This window comes from Oncorhynchus gorbuscha, linkage group LG02 (assembly GCF_021184085.1).
Source record: "Oncorhynchus gorbuscha isolate QuinsamMale2020 ecotype Even-year linkage group LG02, OgorEven_v1.0, whole genome shotgun sequence".
Taxonomy (NCBI): Eukaryota; Metazoa; Chordata; class Actinopteri; order Salmoniformes; family Salmonidae; genus Oncorhynchus; species Oncorhynchus gorbuscha.
Genome location: NC_060174.1, coordinates 99,590,347 through 99,611,562, shown reverse-complemented (window position 1 = coordinate 99,611,562; position 21,216 = coordinate 99,590,347). Strand labels below are relative to the sequence as shown.

The 21,216-nt window shown below is 42.0% G+C and overlaps 1 protein-coding gene across 2 annotated transcripts in view; it reads right to left on the bottom strand.

Moving 5' to 3' along the window:
- The window catches only part of LOC123994998 (BTB/POZ domain-containing protein KCTD16-like), a 122,314-nt gene extending 101,634 nt beyond the window's left edge, over positions 1 to 20,680 (bottom strand). Inside the window, exon 1 of one of the 2 annotated variants that reach the window (XM_046298197.1) lies at positions 19,663 to 20,680. In XM_046298197.1, the coding sequence (XP_046154153.1) occupies positions 19,663 to 20,528 (866 nt within the window). In that variant the 5' untranslated portion in view covers positions 20,529 to 20,680. The remainder of the gene's footprint in view (positions 1 to 19,662) is intronic. The other variant, XM_046298189.1, reaches the window with a different exon arrangement.
- Between the last annotated feature and the right edge of the window lie 536 nt (positions 20,681 to 21,216).

Here is a 21,216-nt window from a genome sequence, read left to right as displayed (position 1 = left end):
TTCGCGCTTTCAGTTTCACGCGAATGCTGCCATCAATCCACGGTTTCTGGTTAGGGAATGTTTTTATCGTTGCTATGGGAACGACATCTTCGACGCACGTTCTAATGAACTCGCACACCGAATCAGCGTATTCGTCAATATTCCCATCTGACGCAATACGAAACATGTCCCAGTCCACGTGATGGAAGCAGTCTTGGAGTGTAGAGTCAGCTTGTTCTGACCAGCGTTGGACAGACCTCAGCGTGGGAGCCTCTTGTTTTAATTTCTGTCTGTAGGCAGGGATCAGCAAAATGGAGTCGTGGTCAGCTTTTCCGAAAGGGGGGCGGGGCAGGGCCTTATATGCGTCGCGGAAGTTAGAGTAACAATGATCCAAGGTTTTTCCACCCCTGGTTGCGCAATCGATATGCTGATAAAATTTAGGGAGTCTTGTTTTCAGATTGGCTTTGTTAAAATCCCCAGCTACAATGAATGCAGCCTCCGGATAAATGTTTTCCAGTTTGCAAAGAGTTAAATAAAGTTCGTTCAGAGCCATCGATGTGTCTGCTTGGGGGGGATATATACGGCTGTGATTATAATCGAAGAGAATTCTCTTGGAAGATAATGCGGTCTACATTTGATTGTGAGGAATTCTAAATCAGGTGAACAGAAGGATTTGAGTTCCTGTATGTTTTCTTCATCACACCATGTCCCGTTAGTCATGAGGCATACGCCCCCTCCACTCTTCTTACCAGAGAGATGTTTGTTTCTGTCGGCGCGATGCGTGGAGAAACCCGTTGGCTGCACCGCCCTGGATAGCGTTTTCCCAGTAAGCCATGTCTCCGTAAAGCAGAGAACGTTGCAGTCTCTGATGTCCCTCTGGAATGCCACCCTTGCTCGGATTTCATCAACCTTGTTGTCGAGAGACTGGACATTGGCAAGAAGAATACTGGGAAGTGGTGCGCGATGTGCCCTTTTCCGGAGTCTGACCAGAACACCGCCGCGTTTCCCTCTTTTTCGGAGTCGTTTCCTTGGGTCGCTGCATACGATCCATTCCGTTGTCCTGTTTGTAAGGCAGAACACAGGATCCGCGTCGCGGAAAACATATTCTTGGTCGTACTGATGGTGAGTTGACGCTGATCTTATATTCAGTAGTTCTTCTCGACTGTATGTAATGAAACCTAAGATGACCTGGGGTACTAATGTAAGAAATAACACGTAAAAAAACAAAAAACTGCATAGTTTCCTAGGAACGCGAAGCGAGGCGGCCATCTCAGTCGGCGCCGAAATGGGTTTGACCGAGCAGCCACACACAAGCCTAATATCACCATGTGCAATGCCAAGCGTTGGCTGGAGTGGTGTAAAGCTTGCCGCCATTGGACTCTGGAGCAGTGGAAACGCGTTCTCTGGAGTGATGATTCACATTTCACCATCTGGCAGTACGACGGACAAATATGGGTTTGGCGGATGCCAGGAGAACACTACCTGCCCCAATGCATAGTGCCAACTGTACCTTTTGGTGGAGGATGAATAATGATCTGGGCTAGACCCCTTAGTTCTAGTGAAGGGACAATACAGCATACATTTACACTCTAGATGATTCTGTGCTTCCAGCTTTGTGGCAACAATTTGGGGAAGGCCCTTTTCTGTTTCAGAATGACAATGTCCCTGTGCACAAAGCAAGGTCCATACAGAAATGGTTTGTCGAGATCAGTGTGGAAGAACTTCACTGGCCTGCACAGAGCCCTGACCTCAACCCCACTGAATACATTTAGGATGAATTGGAACGCCGACTGTGAGTCAGAACTAATCGCGCAACATCAGAGCCCAACCTCACTATTGGTTGAGAGCAATGGTTGGGCGCTGAATGGAGCAAGTCCCCACAGCAATGTTCCAACATCTAGTGGGAAGCTTTCCCAGAAGACTGGAGGCTGTTATAGTCAAATAGTGTATACACAGAGAGAGAGAGAGAGAGAGAGAGAGAGAGAGAGAGAGAGAGAGAGAGAGAGAGAGAGAGAGAGAGAGAGAGAGAGAGAGAGAGAGTGAGTGAGTGAGTGAGTGAGTGAGTGAGTGAGTGAGTGAGTGAGTGAGTGAGTGAGTGAGTGAGTGAGTGAGTGAGTGAGTGAGTGAGTGAGTGAGTGAGTGAGTGAGTGAGTGAGTGAGTGAGTGAGTGAGTGAGTGAGTGAGTGAGTGAGTGAGTTAGAGAGAGAGAGCAAAGGGAGGGCTCTGTTGGGGCATGAAAATGGTCATGCTATTGTTTGCAGATTATGGGATGTTTATATAGACATCATCTGTTCATAATTAATCAGAGGCCAGTGTGTTGGAGAGTGTTTGTCTGCCTACACTGTAACAGTCCATGGAGAGACTGCAGAGAAGGAATTTAGAAAGATCTAATCACATTCATATTGAATGTGCAGGAATTAGAAGCTAAAAGGCCCCCAACACAACACAAAGCAGACTGCCACTGACATTTCCACACCCAATTAACTATTTGGAGCTACACTGAACAAAAATATAAACATGTAAAATGTTGGTCCCATGTTTCATGAGCTGAAATTAAAGAAATGTTCCATACTGTACGCGCAAAACGTTTATTTCTCTCAAATGTTGTGCATAAATGTGTTTACATCCCTGTTAGTGGGCATTTCTCCTTTGCCAAAATAATCCATCCACTTTACAGGTGTGGCATATCAAGAAGATATGAAAGGCTATGAAATATAGCAACCAGTGCATTAAATGCTGATGAGATTATTCCATTATTCATCATAATGTTTGGAGATTAACATATATTTCCAAATGAGTTTACTGTATTGTAAAGGTTGTATTAAAAATATTTTGACTGATTGAGGAATTAGGCAGTGGCATGGGAATAGCCTGTAGGAATAGCTCATGAAGATGATGATAAACTGAGCATAGCCCACAGTTCCGTTGTCATAGTCAGCTACATACTGTCAGCAAACAAAACATTTTGGTACACGGCTAAGGATAAACATTGGTTTTATATGTGCATAATAACTTATTAAACTATAAGGCCACAAACCCCTGAAACCATGCTGCTGGCTGATGCAGTGGATTTAACTACTGCAAAACATCTCAGCTTATTTCCATGCAATCATGTCCTATCTGTCTAAATTTCAGGATTATACTGGCTGTGGTGCAATCTGAGTTATTTTCAACATGATTTGCTGTCAGTGCAATTGGTGCAATGAGGCAAACTTGGACATCATGAGGTACGGCAAGAGAATGCGAGAGTGAGAGAGTCTGACAGAGACAAATTAAGCAAAACAATGGCACATCAGACTAGAAATGTTATTTTTCTCAGAGAGGATTAACTTGTGTTTGTCTCAAGGGACGGCTGGGGAAGTTTTCCTCTCAGAGCCACCGTTCCTCAAAGCGCATGCAGTCAGAGAGCCATAGAAGGCAGAACCAGACACATTGTCTTTCTCCCTCCATTGGTGCTGCTGATGTTGGAGCTTTGCTGCAGAGCTAATTCAGTTACCGTGTGCGAGTGCTGCATTATGAAGTGTGCAGTGCATTTCCTCCCTCCATGCCTGAGTGAATCTGAAAACAGAATAACGTCCTGTTGACGTGTTTTCTCTCTCTCTCTCTCTCTCTCTCTCTCTCTCTCTCTCTCTCTCTCTCTCTCTCTCTCTCTCTCTCTCTCTCTCTCTCTCTGTCTCTCTCTCTGTCTCTCTGTCTCTCTCTCTCTCTCTCTCTCTCTCTCTGTCTCTCTCTCTGTCTGTCTGTCTGTCTGTCTGTCTCTGTCTCTCTGTCTCTCTCTCTCTCTCTCTCTCTGTCTCTCTCTCTCTCTGTCTCTCTCTCTCTCTCTCTCTCTCTCTCTCTCTCTCTCAAACCTGACTAGGCTTTGATGTCTGGAAGACTCGCTGGAAAACTTCAGCCGTCTCTAGGAAGGCACGGAAACCGTTTGAAGAGCAAATGCAAACTTTCCTAATGGTGTGTGTGTGGGTGGAGGAAAGGAAGCAATGTTGAAATGATCTTACGATTTGACAATAAAAATGGTTGTTGGTTGTTAAACCTAAATGTTTGTTAACCCTGAAACTGTGCTTCGAAATGTACCCAATTGGCTTCTTATGGCATGACCCTGGTCTTCACACAGCTTGTACAGAGAATCAATGAAGCTACTGCATCTTCCCCTCAGATTTCTCCTGCCCCTCCCTCCTTAGCTACAGCTCCTTGGGTAAGGAAGGCATAGTTCAAATAACACAGATGTCATAGAGGAATACTCTACAATTGACTTCCCCTGCCACCCAAACCTAGTCCTCTGGGACAACCAGGTTTCCTAGAACTGTTTACACTAGAAGCATGGGAGAGGACATCTTTATTCAATTGATACGGACCTTCAATCCCACCAACGCCTATAACGGCCATAGGCCACATTCCCGGATCAGCCTTCCTCACATGTCCACTTATACACATTCTCATCACAGCACAGCAAAGCTAAGAGCCTCCAGAGTGTATTATTGTCCTTAGCTAGCACTGTTCCACTGCTCATTGGTAGGAAAGAGTTGTTGAGACGAGGCGATTGCTGACTCAGGCATTCTCATGCAGTAGAGGGAATTGTGTGCTCATTAGCCAAGACTGTGATCATGCAAACATTTGTCTTCAAATGTACACTTGCAAAGTAAGCGAACAGTAAGCAGATACGTTTGTGAACAGAATGATAATACAAATCTTCATCGCACTAATGCCAGATATATCCACACGTCTAGAGCTTACTGCATTCTAACACATTAGTAGATGGAGGTATTATGCTTGGTCAGGTCTGGGAAGTGGCCACTAAAGGCCACAGCATATAACCATTTTGAAGGGAATAATCACACATAATGATATTCACCCAATGTTGATCATAACTGTTGCTGGACCTCCCACGGATGACATTTGGAGAGTTTATGTTAATGGGAGCTTTGGAGGAAAAGCAGAGACCCATAGTCTGTGTAGCACAACGGACTCAGCAAACCTCTAGGGTTCTCAGTGACATTTTGCTTAGAAGAAATGTATAAATATTTCTTTATTCTTTTTGATGTTGGAAACAGTTTCTAATTAATTTCTATTGTTTGAGTGGAAGATTGCTTCCACCAGGATTACAGTTTTTTTAAGCAATTATATTTTCCGTTATTTTGTCTCCGATGTGATTGAGCATCAGTCACATAGTCATCACACTAAATATTTTCAGTGTTTAACCATAATAATATGTTTTCTGTCTATAGACAAATGTGCTGTTCTGTTTTAATTTTGCCTAAACCAAATTCACTCACTTGTTTAATGAAACACTGTATATTGTATGTGTATAAACATGCATGGAAAGCATATCTCAGGACGACAAACTATGTCTATAAGATTGTATCAGACAATGATTTCATTCTCTTTGTTTTGTTTATCTATGCCACAGCCATTCTATATACAGTAAGATCTGTGAGAAGATGTGCTTGGATGGTGACAGCAGGACAGTGACATATCTTCTGTTTTCATCATCTAGGGAGGATTTAACACTTACTATTTATCATTCTGGAACGAATTGGAAAAATCTCTGAAGCTGGAGACTTTTATCTCCCTCACCAACTTTAAATATCTGCTATCTGAGCAGCTAACCAATCGCTGCAGCTGTATATAGTCCATCGGTATATAGCCCACCCAATTTACCTACCTCATCCCCATACTGTTTTTATTTTATTTACTTTTCTGCTCGTTTGCACACCAGTATCTCTACCTGCACATGTTCATCTGATCATTTGTCACTCCAGTGTTAATCTGATAAATTGTAACTATTCACTCCTATGGCCTAGTTATTGCCTACCTCCTCATGACTTTTGCACACAATGTATATAGATTTTTTTTTCTACTATGTTATTGGCTTGTTTATTGTTTATTGGCTTGTTTATTGTTTATTGTTTACTGCATGTTTAACTCTGTGTTGTTGTCTGTGTCACACTGCTTTGCTTTATCTTGGCCAGGTAGCAGTTGCAAATGAGAATTTGTTCTCAACTAGCCAACCTGGTTAAATAAAGGTGAAATAAATTAAAAAATAAATAAATAAATTCCATTACATCAAAGAGTTGTATAGGCTTGTCCTTGCTGCATGTCTTCATATAATGGGCTATTTCTATTTTCTGGTGCGTGGAAAACGCCTTACTCCAAATCTACACGACAGTCATGGCTTTGTCACAGTGAGGTATATAAGCCTGAGCGACACGCCCCTACAAAATAAGAACATTAAATGTCTCGCGTGGCTCAGTTGGTAGCGCATGGCACTTGCAACACCAGGGTTGTGGGTTTAATTCCCATGGGGGACCAGTATGAACAAATATGAAGACTTATGCACTCACTACTGTAAGTCATTCTGGATAAGAGTGTCTGCAAAATGACTAAGATGTAAATCATGTCTAAATCACCATGTGATGTGTGAGCAGGAGCAGTCCAAAAGGGAACATGCTCTACCAAAATATACCAGCGCAAAACTACCAGAACCTCTCTCTCAGGGGTCAGTATCTGTCACCAGAACCTCTCTCTCAGGGGTCATTATCTGTCACCAGAACCTCTCTCTCAGGGGTCAGTATCTGTCACCAGAACCTCTCTCTCAGGGGTCAGTATCTGTCACCAGAACCTCTCTCTCAGGGATCAGTATCTGTCACCAGAACCTCTCTCTCAGGGGTCAGTGTCTGTCACCAGAACCTCTCTCTCAGGGGTCAGTATCTGTCAAAAAGTTTCAAATGAGTGGTGTGTGTGGTTTCCTGAAATTAATTAAATTGCCAGACTGAATTAAAAGCCCTGGACATATTTAATGCAAGAACTCTTAATTGCAGTTTGTGAAATTACTGCTGCCTAGTCACAATTTCCTTTCATGTTCTGAGCAAGGGTGTTTGTCATGCCTCATCCCTGAGAGAAGAGAAGGATTCCTTAAGATAGCTCCTCTACAGGGATGAGTTCCAAACGGCAACCTATTCCCTACATAGTCTACTACGATTGGCCAGAGGCCTATGGGCCTTGTTCAGAAGTAGTGCACTATATAGAATAGGATGACTTTTGGGACAGAACAGGGGCAGCACAGCCAGTTTCACACTGTTGTAGACTTCAAGGTGGGTCATAATAGCAAGCTGAGCACGTCACAATTATAATCAAACTCGCATCTCCTCTATATGCTGCCCACAAAGCTGTCCCAGTTGCATACCAAGAAAATTTCATTTTACCTCCACCGTAATATTTCTACAAAACATCAGACAATTCGTGCAGCCATCAGCAGAGATATTACAAGTTACAATATTTCAAGCGAAACCGATCTGTCCTTTAAAGGCATGCTGACGGAGACTTAACGTCATTCTCCATCTCAAGGTTATATTTCTGAAGGGCTCCTGGAGAGTTTCCTTCAGACCCTTTCAGGCCATTTGTATTACTGCATCATTGAAGTGAAAACACAGCTCAGGTATTATCCATCTCCCCACATTCTACTGTAGTTTAGATGTGGCTACATTACAGACAGCCATCAGAGCCCAGCCGACTGTGCCTTTTTGAAAAGAGCATTTCCCTGGCAGGCTGGCACCGATCCTGCCAGTCAGTCCATTATGGCTGGAAGGTTTCACATGAGTTGTTCCCTACAAAAGGGCGTTATTACAGACATAAATATAAAAAAAATGTCACATAAACTGAAATTAGGCGAACTATTCGAATTTTAGCAACCAGGAAACGGTGGAGAGATTTCTGCATATTACACATTTAAGTGAGAGAATGTATCTGCACCCTGTGTTATTCACTGTTTACTGAACTTCTCTCAAATTGGTTTTCTTCTATAAGGTCTCCAAGGGTGTGGGAGGCTCAGGCAATTTGCCAAGCAGTTTCCCAACCTGTCAGAGGGCACACATCGGGTGATCAATTGTACTCTAAATACCACAAAAGCTACTGAACTGAAAGGAAATATGAGTTGATAACGTTAGATGTGATTTCTTACTTTTTCCAAACCTTGTGACCTTGTAATTTATGATCCACATAAATGCTCGTATGAGGGAAGATTCATAGGGAATAACTTAAAAAATAAAGTAATGATCAGTAAAACTTCAGTAAGATGTTATATGACACTTATATACTGCACTGAACTACACATCAGCTGTGTAACATAATTCAATTGTGATTGCGCATTCAATTCAAATGTACTTTTAAATATACAGAAAATCTCAGAATATCCACAGTAGACTATATTTTATACGTGTATCTATAGCTGCAAAGCTACAAAGTTGGCTATTTCTGAATGTCTACTATCGGGTGTGAATTTTTTAAAGCTAATTTCTCGCAATTCTCCACATTTTGCATGGGGCAGAGATATTTTTGCTGTTTTAAAGCTAATTTCCCACAATTCTACACCTTTTGCATGGGGCAGAGATTTTTTTGCTGTTTTAAAGCTAATTTCCCACAATTCTACACCTTTTGCACGGGGCAGAGATTTTTTTGCTGTTTTAAAGCTAATTTCCCACAATTCTACACCTTTTGCATGGGGCAGAGATTTTTTTGCTGTTTTAAAGCTAATTTCCCACAATTCTACACCTTTTGCACGGGGCAGAGATTTTTTTGCTGTTTTAAAGCTAATTTCCCACAATTCTACACCTTTTGCATGGGGCAGAGATTTTTTAGCTGTTTTAAAGGTCATTTCCACAAATGCTATGCATTATTCCATGTCTTATGTGTGTTTATATGATACCAGGGGTTAAAGCCCGACCTAGTAAAAAAATTAAGAAGAAGAAAATTTGAGTATGGAGGGTATAGAAGATGCACCAATTCACATCAGAAAACCCACCCATTCTAGAACCTCATCCTTCATGAGCTCTTCAGAATAAGTCAATAGCCCTATTCCTGCAATATAGCTCAAGGGATCCTCCAGTGAGTGGGTGACCCAGGAACTCCCAGCTGGCTGGGGTCTAATGGGAACTTATTGTGCGAAGGCGATGACAAGCTGAGACATTCTTCTGCAGTCATTTACTGTCTACCAAATACAGACAGACAGGGTGACAATTTAATCTCATGATTGACGGTGACAATCTGGGCCATTTTTCTGTGTCACAGAGGGGTCGAGAGGAAATCAGTTCTGCACTCAGGAGAGTTTCTCAGGAGCTGCAGAAAGGAACAAACAGCATCCCCTCATCAACCCCCTCATCAACTGTATAAATATGTATAAAGTAAAATAAGGCAGGAGACAGACAGAGATCACCTCCACTGAGTTTCCTCCTTTTCCAGGACCCTCTGTAAATCAACCACTGGCAGAGGGACACAGCATAAGCTGTAGTCTAGCCAAGTCAATTAGCTCCATCAGCCATGTCAATTAGCTCCATCAGCCATGTATGTGCAATGCAGTATGGTTTACCTTACAGTCTACAACCAGGTACTTCAGCTGGGTATATGAAATGCAGTATGGTTTACCTTACAGTCTATAACCAGGTACTTCAGCTGGGTATATGAAATGCAGTATGGTTTACCTTACAGTCTATAACCAGGTACTCCAGCTGGGTATATGAAATGCAGTATGGTTTACCTTACAGTCTACAACCAGGTACTCCAGCTGGGTATATGAAATGCAGTATGGTTTACCTTACAGTCTACAACCAGGTACTTCAGCTGGGTATATGAAATGCAGTATGGTTTACCTTACAGTCTATAACCAGGTACTCCAGCTGGGTATATGAAATGCAGTATGGTTTACCTTACAGTCTATAACCAGGTACTCCAGCTGGGTATATGAAATGCAGTATGGTTTACCTTACAGCCTACAACCAGGTACTTCAGCTGGGTATATGAAATGCAGTATGGTTTACCTTACAGTCTATAACCAGGTACTTCAGCTGGGTATGTGAATTTTTGTTTAAAAAAAAAAAAATATTTTACCTTTATTTTACTAAGTAAGTCAGTTAAGATCAAATTCATATTTTCAATGACGGCCTAGGAACAGTGGGTTAACTGCCTGTTCAGGGGCAGAACGACAGATTTTGTACCTTGTCAGCTCGGGATTTGAACTTGCAACCTTTCGGTTACAAGTCCAATGCTCTAACCACTAGGCTACCCTGCCACCCCACTCCTGCAGTATGGTTTACCTTACAGCCCACAACCAGGTACTTCAGCTGGGTCTGTGAAATGCAGTATGGTTTACCTAAAGATCTAGAAGCTTCCAATTGTATCAAACAGTCAAATTCAAGGTTCTCAAGCGTTTATTTAGTTGTAAATCATCTAGGACTGATTTTACCTCACCATTGCAACTGTTGACAGTAGAATTCAAAACCCGAAACAGTGTATACTACACTTAATGCCGTATCTATGAGCAAGTAATGTGAACCTTACGGAAAGCCACTACATTCACACAGAAAGCCAAGGCAATATTGCATCTCACTCCTTTCTACATAAATAGACTTGGTAACCTTGCATTTGTGGGGCAGGAGTGGCACAATGACACAGTCATAAAAATTTGAATTTAGAATTAGAAAAACTTTGTCACACACATTGTGGACATTTGTCTTTGGGTAATTTTGTGAAGTAGAACAGCACCAGTAACTGCTAAGGTGGAAATAATGAGGTAATGAAGCGCAGCAATGAGAGATGAGACTCAAACAAAAGCACCCGCCCATCAGCCCCCGGCTCTGCATGCTTCAGCTGAAGTAAAGAAATCATTGGAAATGCAGCATACACCAAAACTGGAGAGAACAGTCGGCCCAGATATCTACAGTTCAAGTCAGAAGTTTACATACATATTAGCCAAATACATTTAAAGTCAGTTTTTCACAATTCCTGACATTTAATCTGAGTAAAAAAATCCCTGTTTTAGGCCAGTTAGGATCACCACCTTATTTTAAGAATGTGAAATGTCAGAATAATAGTAGAAAGAATGATTTAGTTCAGCTTTTATTTCTTTCATCACATTCTGAGTGGGTCATACGTTTACATACACTCAATTAGTATGCAGCAAAGCACCCCCACAAGATGATGCTACCACCCCCGTGCTTCATGGTTGGGATGGTGTTCTTCGGCTTGCAAGCCTCCCCCTTTTTCCTCCAAACATAACGATGGTCATTATGGCCAAACAGTTCTATTTTTGCTTCATCAGATCAGAGGACATTTCTCCAAAAAGTAAGATCTTAGTCCCCATGTGCAGTTACAAACCGTAGTCTGGCTTTTTAATGGCGGTTTTGGAGCAGTAGCTTCTTCCTTGCTGAGCGGCCTTTCAGGTTGTCGATATAGGACTCATTTTACTGTAGACATAGATACTTTTGTACAAGGTCCTTTACTGTTGTTCTGGGATTGATTTGCACTTTTCGCACCAGAGTAAGTTCATCTCTAGGAGACAGAACGCATCTCCTTCCTGAACATATGACGGCTGTGTGGTCCCATGGTGTTTATACTGCGTACTATTGTTTGTACAGATCTACGTGGTACCTTCAGGCATTTGGAAATTGCTCCCGAGGATGAACCAGACTGGTGGATGTCTACAATTTCCTTTCTGAGGTCTTGGTTGATTTCTTTTGATTTTCCCATGATGTCAAGCAAAGAGGCACTGAGTTTGAAGGTAGGCCTTGAAATACATCCACAGGTACACCTCCAATTGTCTCAAATTATGTCAATTATCTTTTCAGAAGCTTCTAAAGCCATGACATCATTTTCTGGAATTTTCCAATCTGTTTAAAAGCACAGTCAACTTACTGTATGTAAACTTCTGATCCACTGTAATTGTGAAACAGTGAATTAATTATAAGTGAAATAATCTGTCTGTAAACAATTGTTGGAAAAATTACTTGTGTCATGCACAAAGTAGATGTCCTAACCGACTTGCCAAAACTATAGTTTGCATTACATTACATTACATTTAAGTCATTTAGCAGACGCTCTTATCCAGAGCGACTTACAAATTGTTTGTTAACAAGACATTTGTGGAGTGGTTGAAAAACAAGTTTTAATGACTCCAACCTACGTGTATGTAAACTTCCGACCTCAACTGTACCTGCACAGTCATCCCAGCTATCTACCTGCACGATCAGGCCAGCTATCTACCTGCACAGTCGGCCCAGCTATCTACCTGCACAGTCGGCCCAGTTATCTATCTGCACGGATTGGCCCAGTTATCTATCTGCACGGATTGGCCCAGTCATCTACCTGCATGGTCGGCCCAGCTATCTACCTGCACAGTCGGCCCAGCTATCTATCATCACGGTCGGCCCAGTTATCTACCTGCACAGTCGGCCCAGCTATATATCTGCACGGTCGGCCCAGCTATATATCTGCACAGTCGGCCCAGCTATCTACTTGCACAGTTGGCCCACCTATCTATCTGCACACGTTTACATGCTCTAAATGCTACAGAAAGAGCACAAAGGTTTGATCCGAGAATCGAGTGGCATTAAACTCCCTGGACTGCAGAGTGTTCTGCAGCTCTTAGTGCAGTTACACAGTGCATTAAGCTGCCTGAGAATGAGACAAACCTTTTCTGGCTGTTGTTAGCGTGGGGTTTGTTAGCGTGGTGGCTGTTAGCGTGGCCGTTAGCATTATGTCTGCCTCTGCAAGTCGAAGGAAATAGTTCACCCTCTGTAAGAGTTGAAGGGAAACCAGAGGAGGAATGTGGGGAGAAGCTGACCCACTCAATAGTAGGTTTTGAAGATGAGGGAGAGCTGAAAAAAACTCTCTGAAGCCAATGAATCAAAACAATAAAGCCGTCCTTCAGTTGGCCTTGGTGCAATATATATAGGAAGGATCTGGGCCCCTCGCTGGTACAGATCAGGACAGATCATTACAGCATATACGTTTAAACATTTATACATATCTGCGCTTATCTCCCTGCTTCACAGTTTTAAGAGCTTAACCAGTGTTGACCATTTTTGTGTTGCAGGCTAATTGCTGTAGGTCCAGCTACAATGTTGCTGGTCGGCGCTCTGCTGGAAAGGATGTGTGCTGATTGCAGACATCTTGGCAACACCGTGGAGGAAGGCGTAGTGATTAAACGGTAGCTCTGCACAGAAATGTCAGCCTATAACATCTCTAATGGGCAAACATTTGAATCAGGGGTGATGGATTTGATAATTGTCTGCTCTGTCTGCCTCTTCCACACACACACACACACACATTCCCCTCCACAGGCATGCACACCCTCCTGAATACATTACCAACACCTTGGGCCCCCATCAACAGAGCTGACCATACTGATCTCACAATTAGAGGTATACCTCCGAGGCATGTTTGGTATCTTTACCATGTCTTTACCATGTCTTTAACATGTCTTTACCATGTCTTTAACATGTCTTTACCATGTCTTTACCATGTCTTTAACATGTCTTTACCATGTCTTTAACATGTCTTTAACATGTCTTTACCATGTCTTTACCATGTCTTTAACATGTCTTTACCATGTCTTTAACATGTCTTTACCATGTCTTTACCACGTCTTTAACATGTCTTTACCATGTCTTTACCATGTCTTTACCATGTCTTTACCATGTCTTTAACATGTCTTTACCATGTCTTTACCATGTCTTTACCATGTCTTTAACATGTCTTTACCATGTCTTTACCATGTCTTTAACATGTCTTTACCATGTCTTTACCATGTCTTTACCATGTCTTTACCATGTCTTTAACATGTCTTTACCATGTCTTTACCATGTCTTTAACATGTCTTTACCATGTCTTTACCATGTCTTTACCATGTCTTTAACATGTCTTTACCATGTCTTTACCATGTCTTTACCATGTCTTTAACATGTCTTTAACATGTCTTTAACATGTCTTTACCATGTCTTTACCATGTCTTTACCATGTCTTTAACATGTCTTTACCATGTCTTTAACATGTCTTTACCATGTCTTTAACATGTCTTTACCATGTCTTTACCATGTCTTTACCATGTCTTTAACATGTCTTTACCATGTCTTTACCATGTCTTTACCATGTCTTTAACATGTATTTAACATGTCTTTACCATGTCTTTACCATGTCTTTAACATGTCTTTAACATGTCTTTAACATGTCTTTACCATGTCTTTACCATGTCTTTAACATGTCTTTACCATGTCTTTACCATGTCTTTAACATGTCTTTAACATGTCTTTAACATTTCTTTAACATTTCTTTAACATGTCTTTAACATGTCTTTACCATGTCTTTACCATGTCTTTAACATGTCTTTACCATGTCTTTACCATGTCTTTACCATGTCTTTACCATGTCTTTAACATGTCTTTACCATGTCTTTACCATGTCTTTAACATGTCTTTAACATGTCTTTACCATGTCTTTACCATGTCTTTACCATGTCTTTAACATGTCTTTACCATGTCTTTAACATGTCTTTACCATGTCTTTAACATGTCTTTACCATGTCTTTACCATGTCTTTAACATGTCTTTACCATGTCTTTACCATGTCTTTACCATGTCTTTAACATGTCTTTACCATGTCTTTAACATTTCTTTACCATGTCTTTACCATGTCTTTACCATGTCTTTACCATGTCTTTACCATGGCCCCCGGCTGACTTCTCACACTATTCAAAAAGTGGGGTCTAAAGCCTGTTGCGTCCTGAGTCCTGATGCAAACAAATTAAATATTCTATATGTTTGTTCAAGTGCAACACAAGGGATGAAAAATTCAAAGCACATAGGAGATTTCCCTGAGGCTCGGTATGTAGCTCTTTCAAACATGTAAGGGGACTTTCAAAGCTGGAACATTTCATCTTAATTTGACCTATACTGTCACAGCAACATAATACTGCAGCAACAGGATTTGAACGTTTAGTCCATAACAATATGGTGTGTGCTTATATTTGTTCTATTTCACACCTGAATTGTGCAGATCCCACTCTTCCCGAGACCCCCAGAGAGCAGGGTCACAGCCAGGGTTTGACATTCAACAGCAACTCTGGGGGTGTTAGGGTTAAGTGCCTTGCTCAAGGGCACATCAACAGATTTTTCACCTTGTCTGCTCTGGGATTCAACCTAGTAATCTTTCGGTTACTGGCCCAACGCTCTAACCAGCAGCGCCTCTTCAACCTCAGGAGGCTGAAGAAATTCGGCTTGTCACCAAAAGCACTCACAAACTTCTACAGATGCACAATCGAGAGCATCCTGTCGGGCTGTATCACCGCCTGGTACGGCAACTGCTCCGCCCACAACCGTAAGGCTCTCCAGAGGGTAGTGAGGTCTGCACAACGCATCATCGGAGGCAAACTACCTGCCCTCCAGGACACCTACACCACCCGATGGTACAGGAAGATCAAAAGATCATCAAGGACAACAACCACCCGAGCCACTGCCTGTTCACCCCGCTATCATCCAGAAGGTGAGGTCAGTACGGGTGCATCAAAGCTGGGACCGAGAGACTGAAAAACAGCTTCTATCTCAAGGCCATCAGACTGGTAAACAGCCACCACTAACATTGAGTGGCTGCTGCCAACACACTGACAACTACAGCCACTTTAATAATGGGAATTGATGGGAAATTAAGTAAAATATATCACTAGCCACTTTAAACAATGCTACCTAATATAATGTTTACATACCCTACATTATTCATCTCATATGTATGCGTATATACTGTACTCTATATCATCTACTGCATCTTTATGTAATACATGTATCACTAGCCACTTTAACTATGCCACTTTGTTTACACACTCATCTCATATGTATATACTGTACTCTATACCATCTACTGTATCTTGCCTATGCTGCTCTGTACCATCACTCATTCATATATCTTTATGTACATATTCTTTATCCCCTTACACTTGTAGTAGTTTTGAAATTGTTAGCTAGATTACTTGTTGGTTATTACTGCATTGTCGGAACTAGAAGCACAAGCATTTCGCTACACTCGCATTAACATCTGCTAACCATGTGTATGTGACAAATCAAATTCGATTTGATTTGATTTGAACCACTAGACTACCTGCCGCCTTGTAAAATGATCAGAGGTTAGGCTATTAGCTGGCCAAAAGTAGGCTACATGATAAGTGCAATACTGTTAATATAACTGTGTGTTTGTGTGGGTTATCAGTAAATGTATCCTACATTTGTACTATCACAAACACATACAGTGAGACTACAAAACAAACTCTGTCATCCATGAAGATTGGAAAATCATATATTCCAGGACCACATATGCACAGATGCATATAAAGCTGAAGGTTTCAGAATTAAGGATTGTATTTTTAATATAATCTTGATCCATTGCAATACCACTTCTCAAATCCATATCAACAATGCCACAGGTCATCAAGCTATAGATCAGGGATGGGAAACTCCAGTCCTCGGGGGCCGGAGTGATGTCACACTTTCCCCCCATCCCTAGCAAACACAGATGATTAAACCAATTGGATTCGAAACTGAAGATCATGATTAGTTGATTATTGTAGTCAGGTGTGTTAGCTGGAGCTGGAGCAGACGTGTGACACCGATCAGGCCCTTGAGGAATGGAGTCTCCCATCCCTGCTATTGCTATGCCATCAAGGAAGAACTGCTGGTCATATCTTGGTGGAATCTTCACTGGGATTCTATTGAAATAAACATTTTTGAAACAATATTATCCTGCCCCAAGCCTAAGACGCTGGATAGCTTTTCATAAAATTGATATTGGCTACACAAGTATTACATTCTCAAGAACATCTCTACAGTTCCATTATAGGTAGAAATGATTCAGCTCACCAGAGTAACATAAACGTGTTAAAGTAAGCGGAGAGCATAATCTTTCTAAAGGCTCATTTTAACATCGGTGGGCCCATTGCACCCATCTTCTTCTAGAATTACAACAAGAATAACACTACTCTCCAAATGGGAACTGTCATGGCCACTTTCTGGCGAAATGGGTACCAAAACTGTGCAGTACCAAGCAGTTGAGATGGGTACTTAAAGTTAGATGGGTATGAAGGGTCAGTATCATCACCATGTGGATATCCACATTGAAAAGTGCAGATTGGTCATTCAAGTTTCATGGGTATAAAGGGTCAGTATTATAAGGAATAGTCTCATCACCATGGATATCCACATTGAAAAGTTTCCTTTGTGTTTCTTATAGTTGGTGACATGTACTTCCTTGGATAAAGATTACATTTCTGGACAGTCTACAGACAGACTTGGATATGCTGTGTATATAAATCAAAGGTCTCCTTCCTCTAAGTTACATTTAGATGCTGATTACCATTTGATTGTCTAAGTGCATCAATTGCAAGAGAGGATTTATCGAGCACCTACTCTAACCTCAACAGATATACAATAATGCAATGACATGCACGTATTTATTCAAAATTGTCATTGAGATTAGGGCTTTTTTTTTAAACAAATGCTTATGTTATTTTCAATACTCTGCCAAAGCCAAGTGCCCAGTGTTACGCTATGTATGGCAGCATAGTGTTACGCATTGTATGGCAGAATCAGTGTATTTATGAAGTGCTTCCGGTCACTCTTTGTCCCATTATCTGTTGCACCAGAGAGCACTTACTCCATCACAACAGCAGAGGCATCCGCCTTTTCAATCCACTGTGCATACAACCATGCATAGAAAACACCAGAAAAAAATGGATTGATAGAGACGTGGGAGCAGGTTGTTTGCGCTGTGCAATCTCTCCCTCAACAGGTCTTACTTAGTCAAATGCACAGCATCTCCAGAGTTCCCAGGATTGCCTTGGGGCCTGTGATTGCAGTCATTACACAGTTTGGAGAGCAGGTCAAGGGCCAGCCAGACAATCCATTCCATCCTATGCAGATATCCTCTCTCCTCTCTTCCCCTGCCTCCCTGGTTCTGTGTGAATAATGCAGACTTTGGGCTTGGTGACTGCCCCCCTGACAGACTGGACTGTGGAGCAGCTGCATCTACCAAGAGCAGTCTTTGCACTGTCATGCCTTTATCCAGCTAAGCAAATTGGTTGAAACAGGCATAGGGCTCCATCCCAAAATGTCACACCAACATTTTACTGTAAAATGTTCATTATTTTTAGCACCTTGATCCAGCTGAAACCGGTGCATGTGTGTTTTTATGATTCCACTCTGATGAGGTGTTAAGGTCTTGAAAGTGTCGGGTCACAAATGGTGCCATGCACCCTGCCACCCACCTGCCACAACACATTACAGGAGAATGATTCATTTCTAAGCTAATAGAGTTCCCTGTCACACGACTTACCATCAACATATGAAAGGCCTTCGCAATGACAGAATCTTCTCTAACGTAATCATTTAATGTACACATTTACACCAAAAGGAGGGGCCCGGGTGAAATGAATCCTTTTGCAAACAGTTTAGAAATGATTATTTTGCCACCAAAAATGATAGCATGATTTATTATGTCTTCGACATGCAGGCCCTAGCAGTGAGTCCTCATAATGTCTTTGCAAATGATTGATTATCAATCACTCTAACCATGCGACAAATTGGTAAATAAATTAGCAGGCGACGCAGCCGCCGAGACGGAGCAGTGAGGCCTATGAAAGGCAACTGGTGCACTCTGCCAGGGGCGACGGGGGAGCAGGAGCGTGCCAGGGAGCCAGAGAGGGAGAGAAGACTAACAAGAGGCTGTCACTGACTTCATTGATTCCACTGGGTGCCTTCAACCTTTACAAACTTCCTGTGTGCACTCACCAGCTAAATATTGGTTGACCGGATCCAGAAAGCAATGTTATTTCACTGTAAACAAGGAGAGGTCTTCGGAGCATACTCTCATTGACAAATAGACAGGGTGTCACTGGAACTTGCGTTTGTGTAGACCAGACAGTGACAATTGCATGTTACTCATCAGAACTGTGTGACTCATGACACAGATTTACCTACTGTGGAATAGTATCTGCTCATTTTCTAAAGGAATAACTTGGAGAATCTCGAGATTGTTGCACCTGTTAATCAGGAAACTTAGAATACTCCCAACATTGGAAGTCTAATAACATCTCCCTTTAACTTAATGACACAGCAGTATCTACAGTACATGCTTTAAAAAATGGTCTCAATATGTTTTATGAGCTCAGAGTGGAATGCAGTCACAGTATAAGCTTGCTTTGCATTCTACCTTTTGGCAGAGCCTTTGCAGCAAAGGAACACATTATGTACTTCCATCTCTGATTATATGTGGTATTTTGTTGCACCATAAAATATTATGAGAGCCATTATAAAAGCCATCATCCTACCCTGCCTCCAAATGATGGCTTGGAGAGAAATGAAGAGAGGCTGCAGCACACTCAGTATGGAAGATGAATAGCACTTCCAGGTAGGAATTCTGGGAACAAATGGGTTTAGGCCCATGGGGGAATTCAACAGAGCACTAAGAGGGAGCTCATATAAACCAATTAAAAGGAGTGAAATCGATTTAGATTAGATCCAGAGTGGGCAGACAGACTGTCCTCAACACATACTAGTAATCACAATTACACATGATGTTGCTCAACTTGTAGAAGGCTGTTTTCAGTTGTCTTTTTACAGGGTGGATTGGAACATACCATTTCCACATAAGATACACAGTTTGGCAAGCATTGATCACTGGCACTCACAGCCGGGGACTGAGTGACTATCTCTGTGCATCATGTTCTTGTGCGTGTGTGACCACTCTCAGAGCTACTTCAAAAGCAGAATGCCTGAGGGAAACGTGTGAAGCAAGTGTGCCTTCTAGTGGTGACTTGGAGGACTATTTGACATGGGGAGTGTAGTTAAACTGACACCTGGTAAAAACGAAAGCCACTTACGATAGAAGATGTATTCAGTGTAACTTGACCAGATCTTGTCTTCTGTGTGTTGATTCACGGATGACGCTGTGACTGAAGAGTTACAAGCAACCATCTGGAAACCACACTCGGACAGCATGTCAAATGATCTCTCAAGGTGTTTGAACTTCAGGTAAAACCTGGAAGTATATCGATCCGGTGTCCTGTCCGGATCTCGACTCTCGTTCAAGGTCTCCCCAAAAACTTCCTTGGCTAACGCAACCCTCCCACAAATCAAAATCCGCGGGACCCTTCTGAATTTGGAGTCGGTTTGACTCTCTCTGCCTATTGTACAAGAGCCCCTGTACCCAACCGTAATAAATCCACTTTTTCTGTCTGCCGGAACGAGTGACGACGGCGGACACATCTTGTGGTCGCTGCCTTGAGAACCATCTTCAAAATCACTGTGGAAGTATTCGTCTGGGCTGTGTTTTAAATCTTCCGGCGTCAATAGTTTGACCAAGTCTGGCAACTGGAAGTACTCCGCCTCTTTCCTGAGCCTCCCCTTCTCTGGAAAATGGTCGGGCAGCACAACTTGTTTGTCTCTGAGGTAGTCCAACACATATCGAAATAGAAATCCATCTCTGTCGATAAAATAACGTCCCTTAGGGTCCCGCGCCAAATCATTAGTGGCATCCTTCTTAGGTGAGAATATTTTGCCCAGCAAGGAATTTGGGGTGCTTACTAACGTTGCATGACGCGTGTAATACACCTGTCCCCCGACATTTAATTCTACAACATCTGGGAAACTATTCTGAACAGATCCTTGTTCTTTTGACGTAGGGTTAGTAGGGTTAGTAGGGTTAGTCCTACAGTTTCCACTCAATGCCATTGTTTCCGTCATGAATGACTAAAAACTCCACCGAATTTTAGATGGTGGATTGAAGTCCAAAAGTTGCTCTCAATGTTTACTTGAAATTAAACAAGGTATCTTCGTGTTAAATTTTTTTTTTGAAACTGAACGTAGATTTTGATAAAGAAGCCTTATAAAGCCAGTCATTCACCTACCAGTCCTAGTGGTCGTCGAATAATAGCCTAGTGGAGGATGTCCAAGAGACCGCTGTCAAAATGTACAATTGACAGAGCTGTGCAGTTGAAAAATCTGTGTTCTGAGAGTACAACAAAATATACGGACGCATCAAAGGCTTGCACCTTACCAGCCTGCATCAGTTGCTCAGCAATAATTGGCCCTGGGAGAAGAACATTGCCGAGGGAAATGACTGAGGTTCATGAGAATCACCGCGGCCAGATAACATAGAAACACTGACAAACGGAACATCAGCTGTCTTGCTGCTGTTTGCCAGAGCAAAATGAATAGAGATAATACTCTACATCAATTTCAAAATATCTACAATATGTTAAATAAAAAAACTCCCCCCAACAACTTCCAAAGTCCAAAGGGAAATGTATCGTTATCGCCGGCGTTGTAATCTCTAACTTCCTTTGAACACGAGGAATTGGTCTTGCTGATGAAAAAGAATGTCTGAAAAATAGTAACTTCACATGGGTTGAATCCACTCCGCCCTAAGGAG